Genomic DNA, 21,122 nt, shown 5'->3' with positions numbered 1-21,122 from the left:
TCACAGCTTGCAGATCAATCATGGCACTAGATGCAAAGATGGAAGCAAGATGCCATAGGCCATTGGATTGTCATTAAGTTGGGCCAAGAGTTTTGTCAACCTTACTCTATAAGAAGCATTCACCATCCTAATAACCCTAGAAAAGTGAGATAGTTCTCAGGCAGGCAAGGGGTTGTTAAAGAATATTTGTATATAGTTACATATGTGTGTGTATATATATACATAAGTTATATATATATATATATATTTTATTTACATAAGAGTTTTCTTATCAAAACATAATACACAAGCATGAGTAATAGTCACATTATCATCATTTATTGTATACGTTATTAACATGCCATGTTAAATGGTAAGGAAATATATGAAAAGGGAAGATAGATAATCCATAGGGATCACTTAAGAAGGTTATCATTAAGCCAAATCATTATAATTTTTTAAAAAATTGTTTATAAATTGATAAATGATTATAATTTTTTAAAGACTGAAAATAACTTGTACAAAAACCAAACAGAGAAATCCTTCCTTTTAAAAATTTATTTTATTTAAGAAAAAATCTTGAATGACTAAAAGATGGATTTAGGACACAAAACAGCACCAAGTTTCATATGGACAGTGCTATCATTTGAAATCTAGAGTACTAATAATGTATTTTTATAGTGACTGTTGAAATATTTTTTTTGGTGTCCTTAACTTTTTATGACCCAAACAAAAGCACAAATGTGAGAAGGTAAAAGACTGGAATTTTACATGGAAGCAGCTTTTTATAGACCTCATCATCTGAAATAATAACTTTTCTTTATAGGAAGGTCATGCAAACTCTTCTTGCAACAAATTGACTAGTAAACTAGATCTTCATAATGATCTTAAATACTTTTTAAACTTTAGGAGACTCATTACTTGGTTTATGAGCATCAGAAAAACATAATGGTATTATGGCAGAAGCAAAGTAATGTATTTTTTTCATGGCCAATATGGACTTCAGTTACCTTTTTTCCTATGTACAGTACAATTATTTTGTTTGTCACAGAATCTTAAAACAATTGGATATAGTAGTTTAAAGATTTCCAAAATGTGAGTGAATGCTCTTTCAAAAACCACTTACGGGTTATTTCTGTTGTAATTCAACTTAGTGAAAACTTAAGAGTTTGAACTATAGAAATATATCTGTATTTATTATTAAGTCAGATATATTAGGTATCTTTCTACAGTCCAATTTCCACTAAAATGTGACCAGTTTCAAAGGACTTATTCTTGTGCCCATTTACTTTTAAAATAAGATAGAATAAAGGGACATTTGGATATTAAGCTGTTAATATTTAATGAGATAACATGATAGCAACATAGATGTAGTGTAGAAGGAAACAGAATCTCTGGCCATGTGGCCAATATGAATAAAAAATAAGAGAACTGGGAAATTTGAGACTAGAGTCAGGGTAACAGCCTTGAGAAGGACAATGAATTTAGTGTAGCTTAGCAGTTGGAGTATCCCATAGACGAGAACCACAGGGTATCAGTGGAATGCAACAAATAAAAGTAGAAATCATAGTTTGACAGTTGTCTTTGTTCTAGCTAATGGTGTGATATAAAACATAAGGCTTAAATAAAAAAAAAAAAAGTTTTAAAAGAGTATGGTGAAAACGAGCCCTGAAGCATGATCCCTAATGGGTTAGGAATTGGGTCAGAATAAACACAGAGGGTATCTGAGGACCCTGCCCAATCAGCAGGCTCCTAGAGACAACACACCAAGTGGGACATGATGACCAACCTGAAGCAGGACTTGGATGGGCCAAACCTAAGAAAGAAGAAATGGAGAGAATCCAGGTCATAACCAAGTCATTGACCCTAATCACACATGACTTAGTGCTGCCTTCCTCATAAGACCCCAGTAAGTAGTCCTGATAGCAAGGACTGCACTTTTGCTGTAAATGCCATATGTGTAATAAACCCGGTTTGGGGCATTACTTTCATCACTGTCATCGAATAATCTGATCTCCAAAGCTGTGAGTTCTAGAACTCCATTCTGAAGCTGTAGAAACAGCTACACCTGAGGGACTCCTACTTCCAGCAAGATGCCAAGATGGAGGTCCAGATTTTCCTCCCTTTATGGCAGAATAATAACAATAAAACAACCTAGGGAAATATAACCATGGTTTTTAAGACACAGAGACAATTTTCTCTGATCATTGGAAACAATTATCAGAAAACAAGCAAGGATGAGCCCTCTGACTGCCCCCAGCTCACTGCCTTGAGCCAGTTTGTCCACCATGGCACCAGGAATGGAAACCCCAGAGGAGTTTGGCAGACTCTGAGCTAAGGAGATGGGGCTGGGAAGCTGGGGAGCTGAAGGTGACTGGAGTTCACATGACAGAGTACCAGAGAGGAGAAAACCACACACAGAGAGAAGCCTAGAGATCTGCAGAGTATCCCCCTCAAATATTCTGCAGGGAACTCTTGGATGCATGCATGTGAGGGAAATACCAACTCTTGGATGCATGCATGTGAGGGAAATGCCCACACCTGAAGAAAGAGCCTCCTGTAGTTAGAGAGAATGAAACTTGGCATTCATGTAGGGATGAGTATAGTGTGCCTTCCTGAGAACCAGACAGGGAATCCTTGTAATTCATGGGCCCCTGGGTAGAGTGCTCAGGAGGGCCTTGCCTCCCAGCACTGAGCATATAATTAGCCTTGGACTAAATATGATCCAGTCTTTTCTATCCTATCAAATCTTAGAAGTAGGATCCAAAAATAGCAATCATTTCCAAGTAAATTAACCAAAGCTTAAAAATGTCTAAAGGAATACAAAAAATATGCAGCACCCAACAGATTAAAATTAAGAATGTCTGGCATCTATTGAAAATAACCTTAGAAGCCAATAGAGAAGATAATGTAATTCATAATGAGAAGAAAAATTAATCATTTCAGAATCAACTCAGAACTGACACAGATATTAACATTAGCAGAGAAGCAGTTGCTGTAACTATATTTCTTATGCTCAAAAATTTAATTAGAACATGGAAAATAAGTAAGAATCAAATAAAACTTCTAGAGTTATAAATACAATGTCTGAAATGAAAAACACATGGGATAAGATTAGTGGCAGGTTAGACATTGCAGAAGAAAAGATTAATGAACTCAATAGAAACTGCCCAAAACAAAACACAGAGAAAAAAGAAGAAACCTCAAATCATCAGTGACCTCAACTGGCCATGTCAGGTGGACTGATATATGTGTAATTGAAATACCCAAAAGAAAGGAGAAAGAAAGGAGAAAGAGAACAGAAAAAAATATTTGGAGTCTTAATAGTTGAAAAATTCCCAAATGTAATGAAAACCTTAAACTCACCGATACAAGCAGGGCAGCTCAAGGAAACTCAAGTGGAAGAAGCATGAAGAAGCTTCTCTAAGATACATCTTACTCAAAGTGCTCAAAATCAGTAGTAAAGGGAGCATCCTAAAATCAGCCAGAGAATAACATTGTATGTCAAGTGTACTAAGAAACATTGTGTGTGTGTGTGTGTGTGTGTGTGTGTGTGTGTGTGTGTATACATACACATACATACATATGAATAAAAGGAGCTGGAGGGGGAAAGACTTGTACATACAAAGAGAAGAGTGACAGCTGATTTCTCATAATCAACTATGCCAGTGAGAAGATAGGGAGGCAACATATGGAATCTGCTGGGCCCCATTACATATAAAGGTGATTCTGGGTTGGTGTTTAGAAGGTGCAGCCTGTTCTTAAAAGAACCCCTGGGGCACATATTAGACCTACAGCAGTTGTAAAACGATCTGTAAAAACAATCCCCATTTGAGCTCAGGTTAAGACATGGGCTAATCTGGGAACTGGCATTATTAATTACCTGAGCAGTTGGGGCAGAGGGGATTCGAACTTAAACACTTCAGATTAACTGTCCCAGCATGATCAGAAGTGTGGGGCTCAGGATATGCCACTCAGTATTCTCTTCTTCCAGTCCTGAGGACAAGCAAGTGTTCGTAGTCTCTGCATCAGGTTATAACCCCACAGACAGGGACCACAAGATTCAAGGATTAGTCTGGCTTTAGAAGAGACTAATTAAGGAGCATGTGATCACTTCCAGCCCTAACAACATTTTTGTAGAAGTGGTTAGAACTTGTGGCCCTATGAAAAATCTCAGTGGCTTTGATTCTTTTTATATAGTTCATTTCTGTGGAGAATGCTATTCTTAAATAATAATATTATTATAATGCTATTCTTAAATAATAATAATGCTATTATTAAATAATAAGCATGGATTCTAGAAATCAACTCGATATTATCCTTCATCACTTAAATATGCTTTCATCTCCAACTATGAGCTGTTAGCTGGAAGACAATTGCCATAAGAAGCTGAGTTTGACTTGGTACCTTCCCCCTAATACCTTCCAGTACAAAAACATGAAAGCAAAACTTTCAAAAACCATTATTGATGCTATGATAAGAATATATACACAAGGGTGTATGTATAATGCTAATGGCTATAGCAAAGAGACCCTAAATATGTAAGGACTAAAACAAAATAGAAGACAGAAGTTATTTTCTCTAATGTAACATGTGAAGGCAGGTGTGTGCAGAGGGAAGCTCCCCTCCATGAATTAATTCACCTACATTCATGGCTGTTCTGCCATCTTTAACATTGATTTCCAAGGCTACACTTGTGGTCATCATCTACCAGCAGGAAGCAGAAAAAGAACACAAATTCACAACCAGAAATATTCTCTTATAAGAGTCAAGGTCACACCTCTCTCATTATCTGGGCTTAGCTCTTAGCCTCCAGCAGACAGATTCTTTCCATACACTCGTACACCACTGACAATGAACAACAATTCTCAGGCATTAGGTAGTCTAAATCCAAATTCAAGAAAAGCAAAATTCTCCATTGTCAAGGGACAGAGATTTGCTAATATATTCAATTTATGTTACAAAATAAAACACTTAATATCCTAGTAAAAACCAATGGTAATCCCATTACCTTACTACCCAGGGCTTCAATAAAAGCTATGCCTGTATTTGCATAAGTGTTTATATCAGCATGGTCCCCCCAGGTTATGAGTAACATCCACAGAATGACATGTTTTCTGGGTCCAAAGGGAAAATATGAGATATTAACTCCCACTCCCCATGAGGTACCATAATTAAAAGAAAAAAGGGAGGGATATATTAAAGAAAAGACTTTCTGAGTTGGGGTCTAATAAGTGAGGATGAAAAACAATTAAATTACTTTTATTTTCTTACATTGAATAAAAAATCGAGTGTACCTGCACTTCTCAGTCAATCCTCCTCATTATTGAAAAAGCAGGGGTGTAGACAGTTTCATTTGAACCCCCATTCTTGTTTATCTCCCCTCATCCGTGGGATATTTATATAACCCTCTCACTAAAGAACATACAGGAGTCTCAGAATAAGATCTGTAGCATCCTTTCTCTCAGACATGCCATTCTGTTGCCCAGAAGGCATTTCTAAATGCCATTTGCACACAGTGAAGACATATTTAATAACACTTACCAAAACAAAACAAAACAAAACAAAAACCACCTTTCTGTTTTCAGAAAAGTTCATTCTTAAAGGTCCATTTTTTTCATTGAGAATTACTGATCCTTGAGATAGTTTGAGAATTAGGATTTGAGAGTTAAAGAGTGTTCATGTTGCGATTTGTTGGATGAATGCTTTTCCCACATCACTTTTACATGAGCTTGGCCTTCTTTACTTGTTCCTACAACAAAAGTGTATCTAAATGCTTTCCCCCCCAGGAAGTTCTCTTGCCTGGCCATTAATATTTTCAGCATTGCATAAACACTTGCAATAAAATTCAGTTTTTGTACTAACCTGACTTAATTTTCAAAACACAAACACAAACAAAAAATAAAACACAAAGAAACAAAACACAAAATAGCTGCCATTACTGTCACTAAAAATTTTATTTACTAAAATGATTTACTTGCTGCAATGACACAAGGAAGTTCTTTCCCAGTCCTCCTCATTACAGATATAACTTTTTAAAAGGGATTTTGAAAACAAAAATATGTAATCCTGTAACAGATAAAATACATAAAGAGCAGACACCTAAGTCCTACGTTCACCGCAACAGAACCGAGCATGTGAAGGGCCTCATGGTAAAGTTGCCCAGTTGCTTCATAAATCCAACCACAGCCCTAGATGAACACGGTAGTTCAGATAAAGATCCACGCTGGAGAGAATAATGTGAGGCGTGCAGCAAAAGCCACACCATTTCTGAATATCCTGAACATTCTTATTATAGTAAGCTGACAGTTAAAATGAGATTGAATAAGTAAAACTTTTTTGGTACTTTCTGCCCTCTTACTATGAGAATGATACGCCATGGTAAATAACATGGTATCATAAACGAGTTCAGAAACAAATTTCAAAGTCTTGTGTAATCTGTGTGAAACTCATTGCAACGTGTTCCTCATTTTATAGCTGTAGGATTTTAGCACATTGTGGTCCTGTGACACTACAGAATGCTAAAATGCTTCTGAAAAGTAAAATTACATTTGGAAGAGTTTAGTTTGAAAATATGAGGCTTTTTAACCAATCAAAAGAAAAAGAGGAGGGAATTCAATGGGACAACAGTCAAGCAACAGAGAACCACTTAATCTCAGACTATCCTTCTAAAGCGGGAGACCTTGTAAGATATTAATCAAAAGTATTAATATTTAATATGAATAAAGGTGTTAATCAACAAATTCAGAAGTTTAGCCCTATCATGGGTTCAGCCACTAAATATAATATTTAGTACTGAAAAGAGAACACTATCCCCAGTCATTTAGCAAATTATTGGGATTTTAAGAGGGAGAAGCTTATTACATATTAGCGTTGATCTCCTTTTAGGAACATAAATCAGCCTTAACCAAATCAGCTTAAGCAAGGCAGAAATTTTTTTCCTGTTTATGGATGGGCTGGGGATTTAAAAAGTGAAGTTACAGGGGTACCTGTGCAGCTCATTCAATTAAGAGTCTGACTTGTGGGTTCAGCTCAGGTCATGGTCTCAGGGTCATGAGACTGAGTCCCATGTTGGGCTCTGTGCTCAGCAGGGAGTCTGTTTGAAATTCTCTCTCTCCTTCCCCCTCTGTCCCTTCCTCCAACATGCATGTGCTCTCTCTCTCTCTCAAATAAATAAATAAACAAGTAAATAAATAAATAAATAAATAAAATCTTTAAAAATTAAGCTCCTGAGAATCCACATTGGATTGACGGAGTCTGAAAGGGTTAGAAAGTGTTGACTTCACTTTATTACCAAACTCTCTGTATGCACAACAAGGAACATTATTATATAAAAATTCATGTAACTTTATTTTGGGTTAATTTCTGAGCTCTCATTTTGTCCAATACAAAAAGGGAAAAGAAGAAAACAAACTGTAGATATTTCTAGGTAAACTGAAGAATATGCAGCTATTTCTCAGTCTCTTCAGGCTTACACTGGGCTGTATTGATGTCTATCAGGCTTCATCTACTCCTGTCCCCTGTAGTTGATGCTAAACTTGGGGTGGGGGCATGTTTGCAGGCATATTCCTTCAGGGACAGGGATTGGGTGTCCATTTCTCAGTGTGGAGTTATCTCTTGTCCTAAGCCACCTCTCATCCAAGACAAACTTCCTTGTCCTGTTGGGGTCTCAGATGGGATGTAATGACAGGTAATTGGGCTGTCTCTGGTCCAATGTGCTGCCCTGGCCCACACTTGGCCCTCCAACTATTAAGCTTCCCTAGATTCAGCCACATCCACTCCTTAATCCTGGCAGGCACTGTCCACACCTTTCACATGGAGTACCTGGGTGGTTTAGTTGGTTGAGCATCCAACTCTTGATGTCTACTCACATGATGATCTCAAGGTGGTGAGATCAAGCACTCTGTCAGGCTCTGTGCTTGCTCAGCATGGAGTCTTCTTGAGACTGTCTCTCTCACTATCCCTCTGCCTTTCCCCCTGTTCACACTCTCTAAATGAATCAATCAATCAAATTGTAAAAAAAAAAAAAAAATTAAAAAAAACACAAAAACTCAGCATTCACTATTTTGTGCTCTGTCCCATCCTGACAACAGCAGTTGTCGTTGGACCAGACAATGGTGGAGCCTTTCTCCAGGAAGAGCTATGAGCAACAAGGAGGAGAAACAGCTTTTAGTGGCTTGAACTGCTGTCCCATTACATGTGTAAAAGTGATCCTTTCCTGACACAAACAAGGCCTTTCTCTTTGTAATTCCAGTTATAGACAACTTCTTTTTTTTGGTCTGCTAAATTGGGGCAAGCTGTTTCTCAAGGCTAGGTTGAAATGTCCAGGAGCTCCACTGACAGCACTTGAAGGCTCTTAACCTAGGAGTTTCGAGGTGTGCCCAATCAGCTATTGCAAGTCCAAAATAATAACATCAATTATTAAGCCAAAATTAATGGGTACATTTGTAAGGATTATATCAACTATGAGTGCAGACGTGTATAACTTATCCTGCCTTTCTGAGAGGCAGATGAGAATGATGGTCAAGCACACCAAGTCTGGGACAGTGCCCTCTAGGTTCGAGACCTCACTGAGCATCTACAGGCTGTGAAGTCTCACTGTGGCTCCCTTTCCTCTGTAATGGATAGAAGGAACTGGAGTGCCTACCACATAGGGTTGAGATGGGAAATAAGTGAGTTAAAGCATACAGAGTCATTAGAGCAGTACCTGACAATTGCTTAAAATGTCACACTTGTTTTTGCTTAAATATTCTGAGGGCTCAAAATTCTCCTGAGATCATCACTAGGAAAACATGTCACTGGGAACAATTTGAAACATGTCTCTGCTCTTTTTTCCTGGACAAGATCCTCTTCCTCTTCTTTTTCCTCCTCCTCCATCTTTCCTTTGTCATTCTTCTCCTCCACTTCCTCCTTTTCTTCCTTCCCCTCTTCCTTCTTCTCTTTCTGAATCACAAAACATCCTCTCTTCAGCTCATGGACCATTTTTCTTAGAGTTATCCCGGTCCACACCCTTCCCTCTAGAGCAGTGTGCTCAGTGCACAGTTCTCATTCCACTTACAGAAAGTTAAGGTTCCATCCAGAGACTTCCACCTCAACCACAATGAGTTATGATACATTTTTCTCTCTTGTTCAGCTATTTTTATGCCAGTGATACTCCTACTTTTGTTTCTATTGCAAAACTCTTGGCAACCCATATACCTTTCTACCACCACCAAGACCGCCATGCTTTCCAAGGCAGATCACTACCCTTCTGGAAGAACCTGTATATGAGCTTTGTGTTTCTGTATTCAATGCACCTATGAAACAGTCCCCATTTCCTGAATACCTTTCTCTCTCTCAGGCCCTGTAGGCTTTTACTCCTTGCTAGATTTCATGTAAGTTACATGCATGGGTTACACATGATCTACTCCAAGACTACTTAGAAACCATCACTGTTACATAGATTTGCATGTCAAGAAAACTTGTGGAAACTTGCAACATGCTTTGTGTGAAATTTAAATAATTTATTCTGAGTTGTCTCAAATTGAGCCAATATTGGGAATTTTCCATATACAGTTGAGTCTTGAACAATATGAGTTTGAACTGTGTAGGCCCACTTAATCATAATTTTTTTTTCAACAAATATAGCAGTACTCTAAATGTGTTTTCTCTTCCTTATGGTTTCCTAAATAACATTCTCTTTTCTTTAGCTTACTTTATAAGAAGAATATAGTATAAATACATAGGACATACAAAATATGTTTTAATCTATTGTTTACATTATTGGTAAGGTTGCAGGTCAACAGCAGGCTATTAGTTGTGAAATTTGGGGGGAGTCAAGAGTTTTATGCAAATTTTTTGACCACACAGGGGGCCAGTATCCCTAATTCATGTGTTACTCAAGAGTCAGTGCTACCTGCAAACCCAAAGAACTAAATATTTCAAAATAAGAGTTACTGTCTGTGTATCACTAACGTAAGATCACATCCATTATCTGATTATCTCTTTTCCCTTAGGGAGAACATATCACCTAACATATCTTAGGGAGAACATGACCATTTCTGCACTCCAAAAAGGCATATCCATACTTCATACACATTTTCAGCCATACACAGACATTTTTTGTTACACTAAAATCACTTCCCAGAAAGCTAAAGGATTGTCACTATTTTCCAAACACCAAGTCATCTTTCCACCCAATCTGGGAGGGATATAATAGCCAAACTTCTAAGAAGATAAATTCAGAGCGTCCCTTTCTTGGCTCATTTCAAGTATGGCCCTGTTCCCTTCTGTCTACATTTGGAAGAAGATGGGGAGGACAAGGCAATGTCTGGGAGACTGAGCACAGAGGTAGAGGCGAGAGAGAGGTGATGGCAAAGAAGGGAGTATCCACCATCATAAAGAGAAGCAGGTGTGGAGTAACAAGCCCAGAATCAATCTACCCTGTGGGCAGATTATTAACAGGTTTGTTTGTAGATTTCCTCATCTGTAAAATAAGACTACTAATGCCAAACTCCCCAGGCCTTGTGGGACTAGACGACATCCCTGATGTACAAGCCAACATCCCCGGCCTAGAGTAGGGGGTTACTACAAAAGAGGTCCCCTTAGGGCTTATGATTCAGCCTGCTCAAGTTATCAAGAATGTTCCCTGTGGTCTCTTAAAAGGTCCTGACTATCTCCCCAGAATTAAAGTTTATGTTTGGTGTTCATCCTACAATATGTAGACACTGACCCTATATCTGATTTCCATTCGCTTCCCTTCTTAGTTTTAGGGAAGAGAACCAACCGTGAGTGGGCTGCACAAGCTCAGGTTTCTAGTCTTTTGCATGCACTGGAGACAAGAAGGTTCACAGTTAGTGGAGGAAGTGGATGAAACTCATATCTCAGCACGTCGAATTACAAGTGAAATTTCCAATGACACTGAAGGAGGTTTTGTACTATTTTCATGAAGGTCCTTCTTCCCTCAGAGGGGGGGATCCCATCCAGACACCCAAATTCCAATAAGCAGCTTCCAAACCCCGAAGTTTCCATGTCTAGGACTTTCTGACTATGGATTTCTTTGCTCCCTGAGAGAGGGGCTGGGACATGGTTCCTGGCAAGCAGGACTCGCTCTAGTGAATTCTCTCTGCTTCCCCACCCCCTCAGGTTTCCTAGAGCTTGAGGCACAGAGTGGTGGCAGGAGAAAAACAGACAGCATGAGTGGATGGTGATAAGAAACTATGTGAATATGACTTCTGACATAGGACAGGATGAAGTTGTGTGTTTTTTTAATCTCATATTTCATGCAGGGCTGGGCTGAGGATGTGGCAGGCATGGCGTATGCCCTACGTTCACTGCCAGAGGGGGCTCCCTGCCTGCCACAGGTGAGAGCCAGCTCTGGGGTGCCTGCCCCAATGGGGAAGGGGGATGGAGGGGTCTGGTGGGGGAGGGATGGGGACTTGCCTCTGCCTTCCGTGGTCCTCTGGAGGACACTGCCACAGAAGATTCCAGAACTTCATGTCGTGAATGTCATTTTCTTAGATTGTAAATGAAACTGCAACAGGCTGAAACCCTTCTACTGCTCGATTTCTATAGTGCACACTCTTCTCTGAACACGAGACGATAGTATAAAGTATGTATATAAATGTCCAGGAAGTCTGGGCCTGCCTGCCTTCCGTTAAACGGATCTGAATGCTTTATCATCCTGCTGGTGCAAGTATACTTGCGTAGTAAGAGGAGATGTGTTCCATCAAAGCCAACCACCCCCAGTCCAAAAAAAATTGTCTTACTGTAAACAAATTGTCTTACCTTATAAATTGGACGCTGAATGATGGCCCGAGACACAGTATATTTTGATCTAAATGTTTTCTTCAAAATCTCTTACTATTTTTTCTCTTGATTTTAAAATTTTAAATGTCGTATTTACTTCTTGTCACCCCTACCTTTTTCTGACTCCTGTCCTTCAGCCCACAGCGTATTGGCAGTATGGTCGCCCACTCACCTCCATGTCCCGCCTCCAGACACAAGTCTCTTTAAAAAAGAGTTATCTACTCTCAAATCTTTATCACTGTCTACTATTTCTGGGGTTCTTTTTTATTCCTCTTCCCACCAAAACCCGGCCCTTCCTGTCTTCCACCTCCAAATCCAAAAGGGTCAAGTGCATACGTCATGCAAAGGGTTTGCAAAGTCAAGGACAGTGGACGCCGGCAGCAGAGAGATGATGCACGGCTAACTGATTAACCTGGAAACCTCTCATGTACGGAAGGCAGAAAGTAAAGTTAAGACACCTCAGTACGTGCCTACCACATTGAACCCATCCCACCACGAGGTCTTTGAAATACAACCTTCTCGGCTCCTGTAAACAGCAGTCTGAAAACCCACACGTGCTTTTGCTGATCGGTTCTCTCCCCGCTCAGCGTCTAAGGTCTTTGCCTTCCGTCTTGTTGCAGTGGTCAGTATATATCCGGGCTGCTGTCCGAAAAGAGAAAGGCCTGCCCATCCTCGTGGAGCTGCTTCGAATAGATAATGACCGGGTGGTGTGCGCGGTGGCCACGGCCCTCCGGAACATGGCCTTGGACGTCAGAAACAAGGAGCTCATCGGTACGTTCTCGCCACATTCACAACATCTCAGATTTTTAAGTAGAAAGTATTTCCTGGTGGGCCTATGTGGTCAAATCCATGGGCGGGACACCTGCACGTGGAGAAATGGTGCGTTTATCAGAGGCTGCGTTTTCCCAGCTGTCCTGTCTGCTTTAAATCCAATGCACTGATTTATCCCTTGGAATGTAGAGGAAAAGGTGATGTTTGTTGACATTCCTAGTCCTTGCAAACTGAAAGGTACCTCGATCCTCAGCACTGGATACCACCGTCCTGAGCCTCTAAACCTCTGTCGGGTTGTTTGCTTTCCATGTGGTGGACTGGAATTCTAATGAATGCAGGCCATACCTCCCTCCTACCCCTCCCCTGCCACCACTGTTTTAAGATTCAGTATGGATTAGACCATACAGGCTCTCTAAACCTATCTCAAAAGACTCAACTCCCTCTGATTCGGTATTCAAGAAATAAGAAGGATATTTTATTAATGAAGCATTCAGGAGATCATAGATTCATCTACTTATTCAACACAGATTTATCTGTGACCTACTTTGGTCCAGGCCTGTTCTGGCCCCAGAGAGTGTATCAGTGAGCCAGACAGAAGCCTTGCCCTTGTGGGGTTCACATTCGGGAGAGGGGGGTAGGTACAACAAACAAAACATACACATGAACCCTGTGCGAGTTAAGAACCTTCCACGGGGTAAAAGAAACTATACACAGATTTCAAGTGTTTCTCATTGAGATGAAATCGACCCAACATTGCGTTCACCACTTGGGAGTGCACCATCTTGATAGTATTCAGCATTTGCACGATGTCCTACAACCGCCATATCGGTCAAGTTCTAACACATTTTCCTCACCCTAAGGAAAACCCTATAGCCCTTAAGGAGGCACTGCATTTTCCCTCCTCCGAGTCCCTGGAAGCCACAGTCCCCTTTCTGTCTCTGCAGACATCCCAATGCTGGATCTTTCATGTAAATGGAATCACATAATATGTGAGCTTTTAGGTCTGGCTTCATTCATTCAGCCTAGGGCTTGTGATTTTAAGTGGGAAGTCAAGGTCAAGATAGGAGTTGTGGAAAGGTGACATTTGAGCGAAGACGTGAAGGAGGCGAGAGTGGATCGTGTGGATATTTAGGGAGAAGTAGCAAACAAGCAGCTACTTGCAGCTTCTACAGGGAGCCCCTGGTTGGGGAGCTGGGAGCCGTGCAGTGGGTTCAAGGACTTCACGGGGTCTCATGTGAGTGGGAGGAGCCCAATCAGAGAGGCTTCCTGGCTCCTCCCTCTGCAGGTGAGAAGATCCTTGGAGATCTTCTTGGAGAAGTGGTCAACAGAGGGGCCTGCCCAGGGAGCGGTACAAGCCTCCTCAGACATTTGTCCCCCTGCTGGGGCATCCGGGGTTAAAGAGATGATTCCAGTAGGGTCTGTGGTCAGTGCAGCATGAAGCCTGGCAAACCTGCTTGCAGGTAACAGGTGTCATTTGAGTTCCAGAAGCAGGGAGCTGGACCACCCCCCATGCCAAAGATTCACATTATGCAGCCTCTGGGCTGGGGAAAAGAGAGGAAGCAGGTAGGGATGGACAAAGGGGCAAGATTCCACTCTGGGGACAGGTGGAGTACCAAGCATGGGTGCTAACTTCATACACAGATTTCACATAAATACGTGGGTCTAGTTCTGCTGTCCTTGCTCCTGAGCGTGGCATTCTAAGCCCTCTGGGATCTGGAAACCGGCTACTTTTTCCTGCCGTTTCATAATACCCATCATATCCTCCAGGAAAAACAAAAGCATTTGCAGACCTTCATCCATTTATTTATTTACAGGGAAACCAGACTTCCAATCTGTGTCCAAAAAATGCAGTGATATTTTTTTAAGTTCGCGGCATATGATAAGGCCTGAAAAATAAACTCACAATTTGATATTTATACTTAGTTCGAATATGACTTAAAAACTGTCATGGGTTTTATATATTTAAACTAGGCCATTAACTCAGAAGTCTACCTTCTCCATATCTGCTTTTCCTTTCCTTCCATGGTCATTTCAGACGGGACAGAACTGGGGCTTCCAATAAAATCCTGGTGCTCCTGTATAAAATAGAGGGGGAAAAAATCAATAGCTAATCAGTCTACTGCCTGGATACTAACTACTAGGTATTGTGCGTTTGTGTGTTTTATTTCTTTTGGTGGATTAAAATATAACAAAATAGGGAACTATTGATTGCTTTTCTAGCTTGCAGGCATCTCTTTCTCAGAAACCAGTTATCTAGTACTCTCTCTGAGGCAGGAACATTTGGAGCTCCATATTGCCCTTGTTAAATTAAGCCTTTACTATCAAATGTCACCAGACAGGAAAGGGAGCCAGCTGTTTAAAAATAGAAGGGAAAATATCCAAGTCACTGACTTTATGGCATCAATAACTTTTTTCTTGAATGAGAAAAGCAGAATTTCACAAAACAAAACAACCACACACCTTTCTATTCTACCTAGGAGAAAGGAAACGTGACCTCTGCCAGCCTTTTACTTGACATGCTGTATCGACATAGTGATTTTTTTTAGGAAATGCCACACAGAACTTTGTATATTGAAAAGGAAGCTGCAGTGTCTTTGAACAAAGAACGGCAACAATGACAAAGAGTTGAACTTGGACTTCTCTTTTCTATCTCTTCTCCCCCGAAGCTCTGATGACCTCCGATGGTTTCAGGGTGTTAAAGATCATCTATATTCTGACGACTCTCGGATGGATGTCTGTAGCGTGAATCCCACACCTCTGGGTCCAACTGTGTGTCCAGCATCTCCGCTGGATGTCCATCCCAGATACATTTCCAGACTTGAGTTCCTTGACTTCCCCTCCGACCCCAGTCCCTCCACAGTCTTCCCCCAACAGCAAACGGGTTTCTCATTGCAGTGGGCCAGACTAGGCACCTTGCAGCGCTCTTTAACTCTTCAGTCCCCATATCCAGAATGTTAGCAGATCTGATCACACTTCTGCGTTCTCCCCGAACCTGCCACTTCTCATCTTCGTTACTTTCCCCCCAAACTCCCATCATCGCTCATCTATCTAGTTATTAACTTGGCACCTGCTCAGTCTCCCTGCCTCTGCCATCACCTCCTACTGTCCACTCTCAACACAAAACAGGACTTCTGTCCACCCCAGGTTAAGTGAAATCTTTGCCAGGCAGATAAGGCTCTACTTGACCCAGCTCTCTGGTTCCCCTCCACACTCGCCATCTCCCCTCTTGCTGTCACTAATGTGCTGCAGTCACTGGTTCCCTGAAGTTCCTTTATCACGTGAGCCATAATCCTGCCTCAGGGCCTTTGAACTGGCCATGCCTCTGCCTGCAGTCCTCTTTCTCCAAGTGTCTGTGAGCCTCTGTTCTCATCCCACTCAGCCTTTATGTTCCAGTTTCTGGCCACCCTTCACTTTGCTTCTCTCCACAGCACCAATCACCTCCTAATATATAGCATAGCACTCCTTTTGCTTGTTCTTTGTCCATCTCCCTGCCACTGGAAAGTATGCCCACCAAGGGCAGGAGTTCAGGCTTGTTGGTTCACTGGGGTAACCCATGTACTTAGAAGGGTGCCTAGATCGATAGTAATGACTTCATAAATTTTTGCTGAATAAATGACAAAAGCTTGGAGTGGCCTTCCCAATGTAGTCTACTCCTTGAACTCAGAGCAGAAGTGGGTAGCACCTACCTGATAAGAAACCTTTTAATTTATCTTAGATTTCTATCATGTAATTTCATGTTTGCGGTGCCGTTTAGGTTTTCGTGTATATGCGCATCATCTTCTCCTTAAGAGATAAGATACAGGAGTTGGGTACCATATTTATTTTTATGCCCTCTAGGGCCTTTGCTAACACTTTCCTGTGCCCATAGCAGGGACTTGGCATCTATTTGCTGAACTAATTCCCTGGTGGGTGAAAAAACACTGGTATTTATTCTAAAGAATGATCTGGAGGAGGTTTGGGGATTCCTAGATAGAGAGAGGAAGGGGTAGGGGAAATGTCTGTTTCAGCTTCTCACGGCTTCCAGGGAATAGAAGGAAAGACAGCTTAAGATGCTCCCGGAAATCCAGGACTCTTGCCAAGCTCAAAGTCATGCTGCTGCCTCCTGGGAAGATTGGGCAGGAAACAGTAACGTTTTGTGTGTGTGCCTTCATCACCGCCAGAAGCTCGTGTTGGCAGAATGGCTGCACCCCCTTCGGGTCGCATTGGCAGAGCTAATGGAGCACCCTCCCTCCTCTTCCCGGGCGGTGGCCGCTTGCCCCATTTTCCGGCAGGCGATCTGGAAGCATCCTCCCTGCTCTCCCGAATCCCTCCTTGGGCTGAGGAGAGGGACCTTCCACTGCCTCATGAACCTGGCCCTTTGCTGGTTTACCTTACCCTCTCTGCTTTGCATGACCCTTTCCCTTGATTATCACTTGGATGGTTGGGTCACCACATCTGGAATGATCTATAAGAACGTTTCTTTGACTCATGGCCCCACACATTCATATTACAAGACCCATCTTTCTCATTCAGCTAAACTTCTACTCACCCCTTCACCTAGCTGAGCTTCTGTCTAAGCAACATGCTGTCCATCGGTTCCAAGTTCTGAGGGCACATCAGACAAAATTTGACTCTCCAGGGTCAGGAATGGACCATCTCCTTAAAGCAGTCTGCTGGCTCCAAACACAGGTAACAGCCAGGAGAGATGGAGATGAAAGGAACCTAAATTTCCAGGTATACCTGTGGGTACTTTCCCACACTAATGAAATCATGAACAGAATAAGGGTAGTTTCTTACCTGGGAGTTAATTGTTATTTAAGCAGTAAATATGCATTGCTCTTTCTCTCCCCTTTTGGGGTTTTCAGATTATCTTTTTCATTCATTTGGGAAAGTAGGAGCCAAGGGACTGGAGGAATTCCCTTCCTAGCTTTTTTTTTTTTTTTTTTCTTGCCACAATGTTTTAAATATTTAGGTCAAAGATTTTATCTGACCACTGTAAAGACTTTTATCGACAGTTGTTGCTGGTTATATTTAAAGGACAACATAAAAACTTCCTTTTAAGTGAAAGTAACAACTCAATAAAGAAAAGGATAGTCAGCTCTGTCAATAGAATGACCTCCTCCATGCCAGATTGTTACCCAGGGAGCAGTGTATTCTCTTTTGGAGAAATCGAAAGAAAAGGGGAAATATCTTCATTATGTCTGGACTGTCCTGAATGTTGCATAGCTTTGTAAACATTTTCTTTTATTTAGTGATCTCAGCTGAATTTCCTGAGATGTCTATCCATGGAATCATCAACCTGCCAGTACTGATCTTCATCCAAACTTTGTGATACAATTTTACTCAGTTCTCTAATCACAAGAGTAGGTTATGAGGGAAGTAAAGAGATACCTAAAGCAGGGTCTCCATCTCCAAGAAGAGGCATTTCAGACGTTCCTCAGGAAGTTGTTCCTCAAAGTTTGTCTGAATTCTTTGGCCCAGGAGTGAAAGACATCTTGGTCATTATCCCCTGTGTGTTGAAAATACTACTTTGCATCCATAGTGTCTCCTAGCAAAACCAGAGAACAGTGGGCTCTAAAACTGTATGGCCCACCCATCAGCTAAAGTTGCAGGGGGTGCCTGGGTGGCTCGGTGGGTTAAGCATCCAACTCTTGATTTCGGCACAGGTCATGATCGCCGGATTGAGCCCCACGTTGGGCTCTGTGCTGAGCTTGGAGCCTGTTTAAGGTTCTCTTTCTCCCTTTCCCTCCGCCCCTCCCGTCCCTTCTCCATCTTTAAAAAAAGAAAAGAAATTTGAGCGTGTGTGTGTGGTTTAGTTTCTCATCTCATGTAGAGATCGTGCATATGGCAGAACATTCTGGGATATGGGCCTCCCATTCTGGAGGACAGCCATCTCACAGGTCAGTCATCACCAGTGCTTCTTTACCCATGTTCTTGACCCTGGGGAATCCCACCTTTGCCCAGGGAGAGACCAGCAGCTCTGGAGACCTCCATGCAACTGGAAGGCCATGCGATATTTGCATTCCTGGGCGTGTGTAAGGCTCACTTTATTAAGTAGTTTCGAGGACATTTTAGGAACATACCTTCTCTACTTTTGAAAATGTGTTTCTTCAGACCCTGGCAGATGTTGTTTTAATTAAAACACATGCAATTTCAATGAGTATTTTAAAAAGAAGCCCGGTTTCCCGGACGAGGTGATTTTCAGAGCACTCTTTGCTGGCTCTCTTTAATAACTTGATTTCACAAGCCAAAATCTAGGCAGCAGGAAAAATGTGTGCTTTGGCCAAGCCTTGGTATCTTCCGATTAGGTTCATGTGCGAGCCCCCAAACCCAAGAACCTAATCTCGTGAATGCTGCCTTGGTTTCCAGCTAAGCCATGGGTTCTTCGCTAATTAACTTTGGGCACCTGTTGGGGAATTTTAGTGGCTGGGCCTGGCAGATAAGAATTGCTTGGAAGGGAGTTGTAAATAAATTGAAGAGCCGATAATTATTTTATTAAACAAGACTTAATGATTCCCCCCTTAGAACTACACCATGCAGGGAAAAGGCAGACTTGACTGAAATTTCCAGTTGATCCAAATTTCAGGACCCCAAAGAAAAGAGGTAATAAAATCCACCTAACTTTACTCTGATGGGTTAGATATTCATTTTATGCCTAGCCAAACAGTTTCAGAAGAATGCTTTCAAGAAGAGAATGCATGAGAAATGAAATGGATCTCCTCCAATACGCCAGATCTTGAGAATCTAAAAGAAGGAAAGGGGATTTTAGCAGGATAAGGTTTTTAAATTGTATTTCTTCTCTATGTAGACTACCATCTTCTCCTCCTTACCCCCTCCAAAAAAAAAAAAAAAAAGAAAAAAAAAAAGGTTTTGATCGTGTGGAAAGAAATTATTTTTACTATCTAATAAGAGCTTAAAGATGAACACTCTTTGAGCCACGTGGCCTTATATTTTGTTGTATTTGTTGCAGTGGATGTTGAAGAATTACACAGTAGGCAAGGCTAGCCATAGCAGGGGTTCTGCTAAAGAAAAGGCACTGTATATTGAATGCACCAGTGGTTCTGCCCTTGAGGGCATCTCAGGCAATAAAAGAAGACAGAAACTGTAACAGTGGACCAGCCATCTCTGGGAAGGAGAAGACAGCAAGCTCTGGGCAAGAGTCTGGGAACCCAGGAGGCAGATGGAGGTTGGGGGTTCAGCGCCCTAGCCTCTGGGCAGTCTGTGAAGGGGCATAAGCTGATAGAGAGGAATCAAGCTTGGGAAGAAAAACTTATCTGTTCATCCCGTCAGACTAAAATCAAAGGGATGCTTGGTAAGAGGCGAGGGGAAGCAGAGAATCATTCCCAATGGCTCCTTGCCAAAATATCCTGATTTCAAGAAACTTGGTTGAAATTCAGAGATTTCTTCTCTTACAACCAAGAAAGTTCATGAAAGTTCATTTATTGTCTATAGGAAAAGACTGGTAGTGGTTTTTTTCCCCCCCTCAAATTTACAATGACATTTCCTTATTCAGTTTTGTCCATTCTAGTGTCTTTGAACAATGTCACATAAAATAAAAGGCTTTGGAGAAGAATCCTAAAGGGTAAGTGGCTTGCTTCCTGAAGTACCTAATATCCTTTGAGCACCAAATTTTATCATCCTTATTCTTGAAAATGGGCGACTGAACTTGACACGTTACCAGCCAGGATGGCCCAGGCATACAGAAATGTGCAACGTGTTGCTTTTACTTAGGAGTCCCTTGTACGCTAACATCAGCGCGGGAGGGTATTTGATGTATGAGAGAGATCAAATGACAAAAAAATCCCCCTGGTCCTCACATGGAGACTTGAACAGCTTAATTTGCTCGTCAGAAGGGAAAGTTGTAGCCATGAAATGGAGAATGGTGGGGTTCAACTTTTTAACTGACAGTTAATTAACTCCACAGACTGATACTACCTAGTGTCTGTGTGAGTGTCAGGTCCATTCAGGAATGAGCTTGTTATTCCTAAAATGTTAGAGTGCACTGTAGGTGTGAGAGATGACCCACAGGCTTCTCTTGCCAGCAGATGGTTACAGAGGGCCACTGGGTACTGCGACCAGTGGAAATACTGTGGTGAGCAAGGCTTCTCCTGGCTCCTTCGGACCAGAGTTCCCATGTGCACCAGGAATGGGTGACAAGTGTGTTGAAATTGTGATGCCCTCCAGCCCAGGCAAGTCTGGGGGGCACCTGAGTCTCCCCATCCTCCGGATCTGTGGCCTCCAACGGGGCATAGCTCTTGACCAACAGAGCTTTTACCTCCAGCACGTTGCAGGGCTTCTGTCCTCTATGTGCACCAGGCCAACGACACGATCGGGAAGTTCTGCCCAAGACAGGACTCCCACCATCACATTCCAGCACAATTTAGCCTCACCATGTTGCTCTCTTTGGGGCTCAAAAGTTTGGGCTTTCAAGTCATCATCAACCCAAACCCTAGTCTTTTACCTGCTTTCCTGTTTCCAGTGATAGAAATGGATAGAAACTTTGGGGATTGTTTCCTTCTTTTTCTTTAGCCCGGTAAATGCATTACAATGCCTTCTTTGTATTTCTTCAGGGAATTTCTTGAATTCTCTGTGTAATTCCTGTGCAT

At 41.7% G+C, this 21,122-nt stretch overlaps 1 protein-coding gene across 5 annotated transcripts in view; it reads left to right on the top strand.

Moving 5' to 3' along the window:
- The window catches only part of CTNND2 (catenin delta 2), a 902,904-nt gene that overhangs the window by 793,964 nt on the left and 87,818 nt on the right, over positions 1-21,122 (top strand). For 4 of the 5 annotated variants that reach the window (XM_059416910.1, XM_059416915.1, XM_059416912.1 and 1 more), the window contains 2 exons: positions 11,247-11,321; positions 12,387-12,537. In XM_059416910.1, coding sequence (XP_059272893.1) covers positions 11,247-11,321; positions 12,387-12,537 — 226 coding nt within the window. The remainder of the gene's footprint in view (positions 1-11,246; positions 11,322-12,386; positions 12,538-21,122) is intronic. The other variant, XM_059416913.1, reaches the window with a different exon arrangement.

The sequence above is a fragment of the Mustela nigripes genome, chromosome 12 (genome assembly GCF_022355385.1).
Source record: "Mustela nigripes isolate SB6536 chromosome 12, MUSNIG.SB6536, whole genome shotgun sequence".
In the NCBI taxonomy this organism is placed as follows: Eukaryota; Metazoa; Chordata; class Mammalia; order Carnivora; family Mustelidae; genus Mustela; species Mustela nigripes.
Note: the sequence above shows the minus strand (reverse complement) of the source record. Positions and strands in the feature narration are given on the sequence as shown.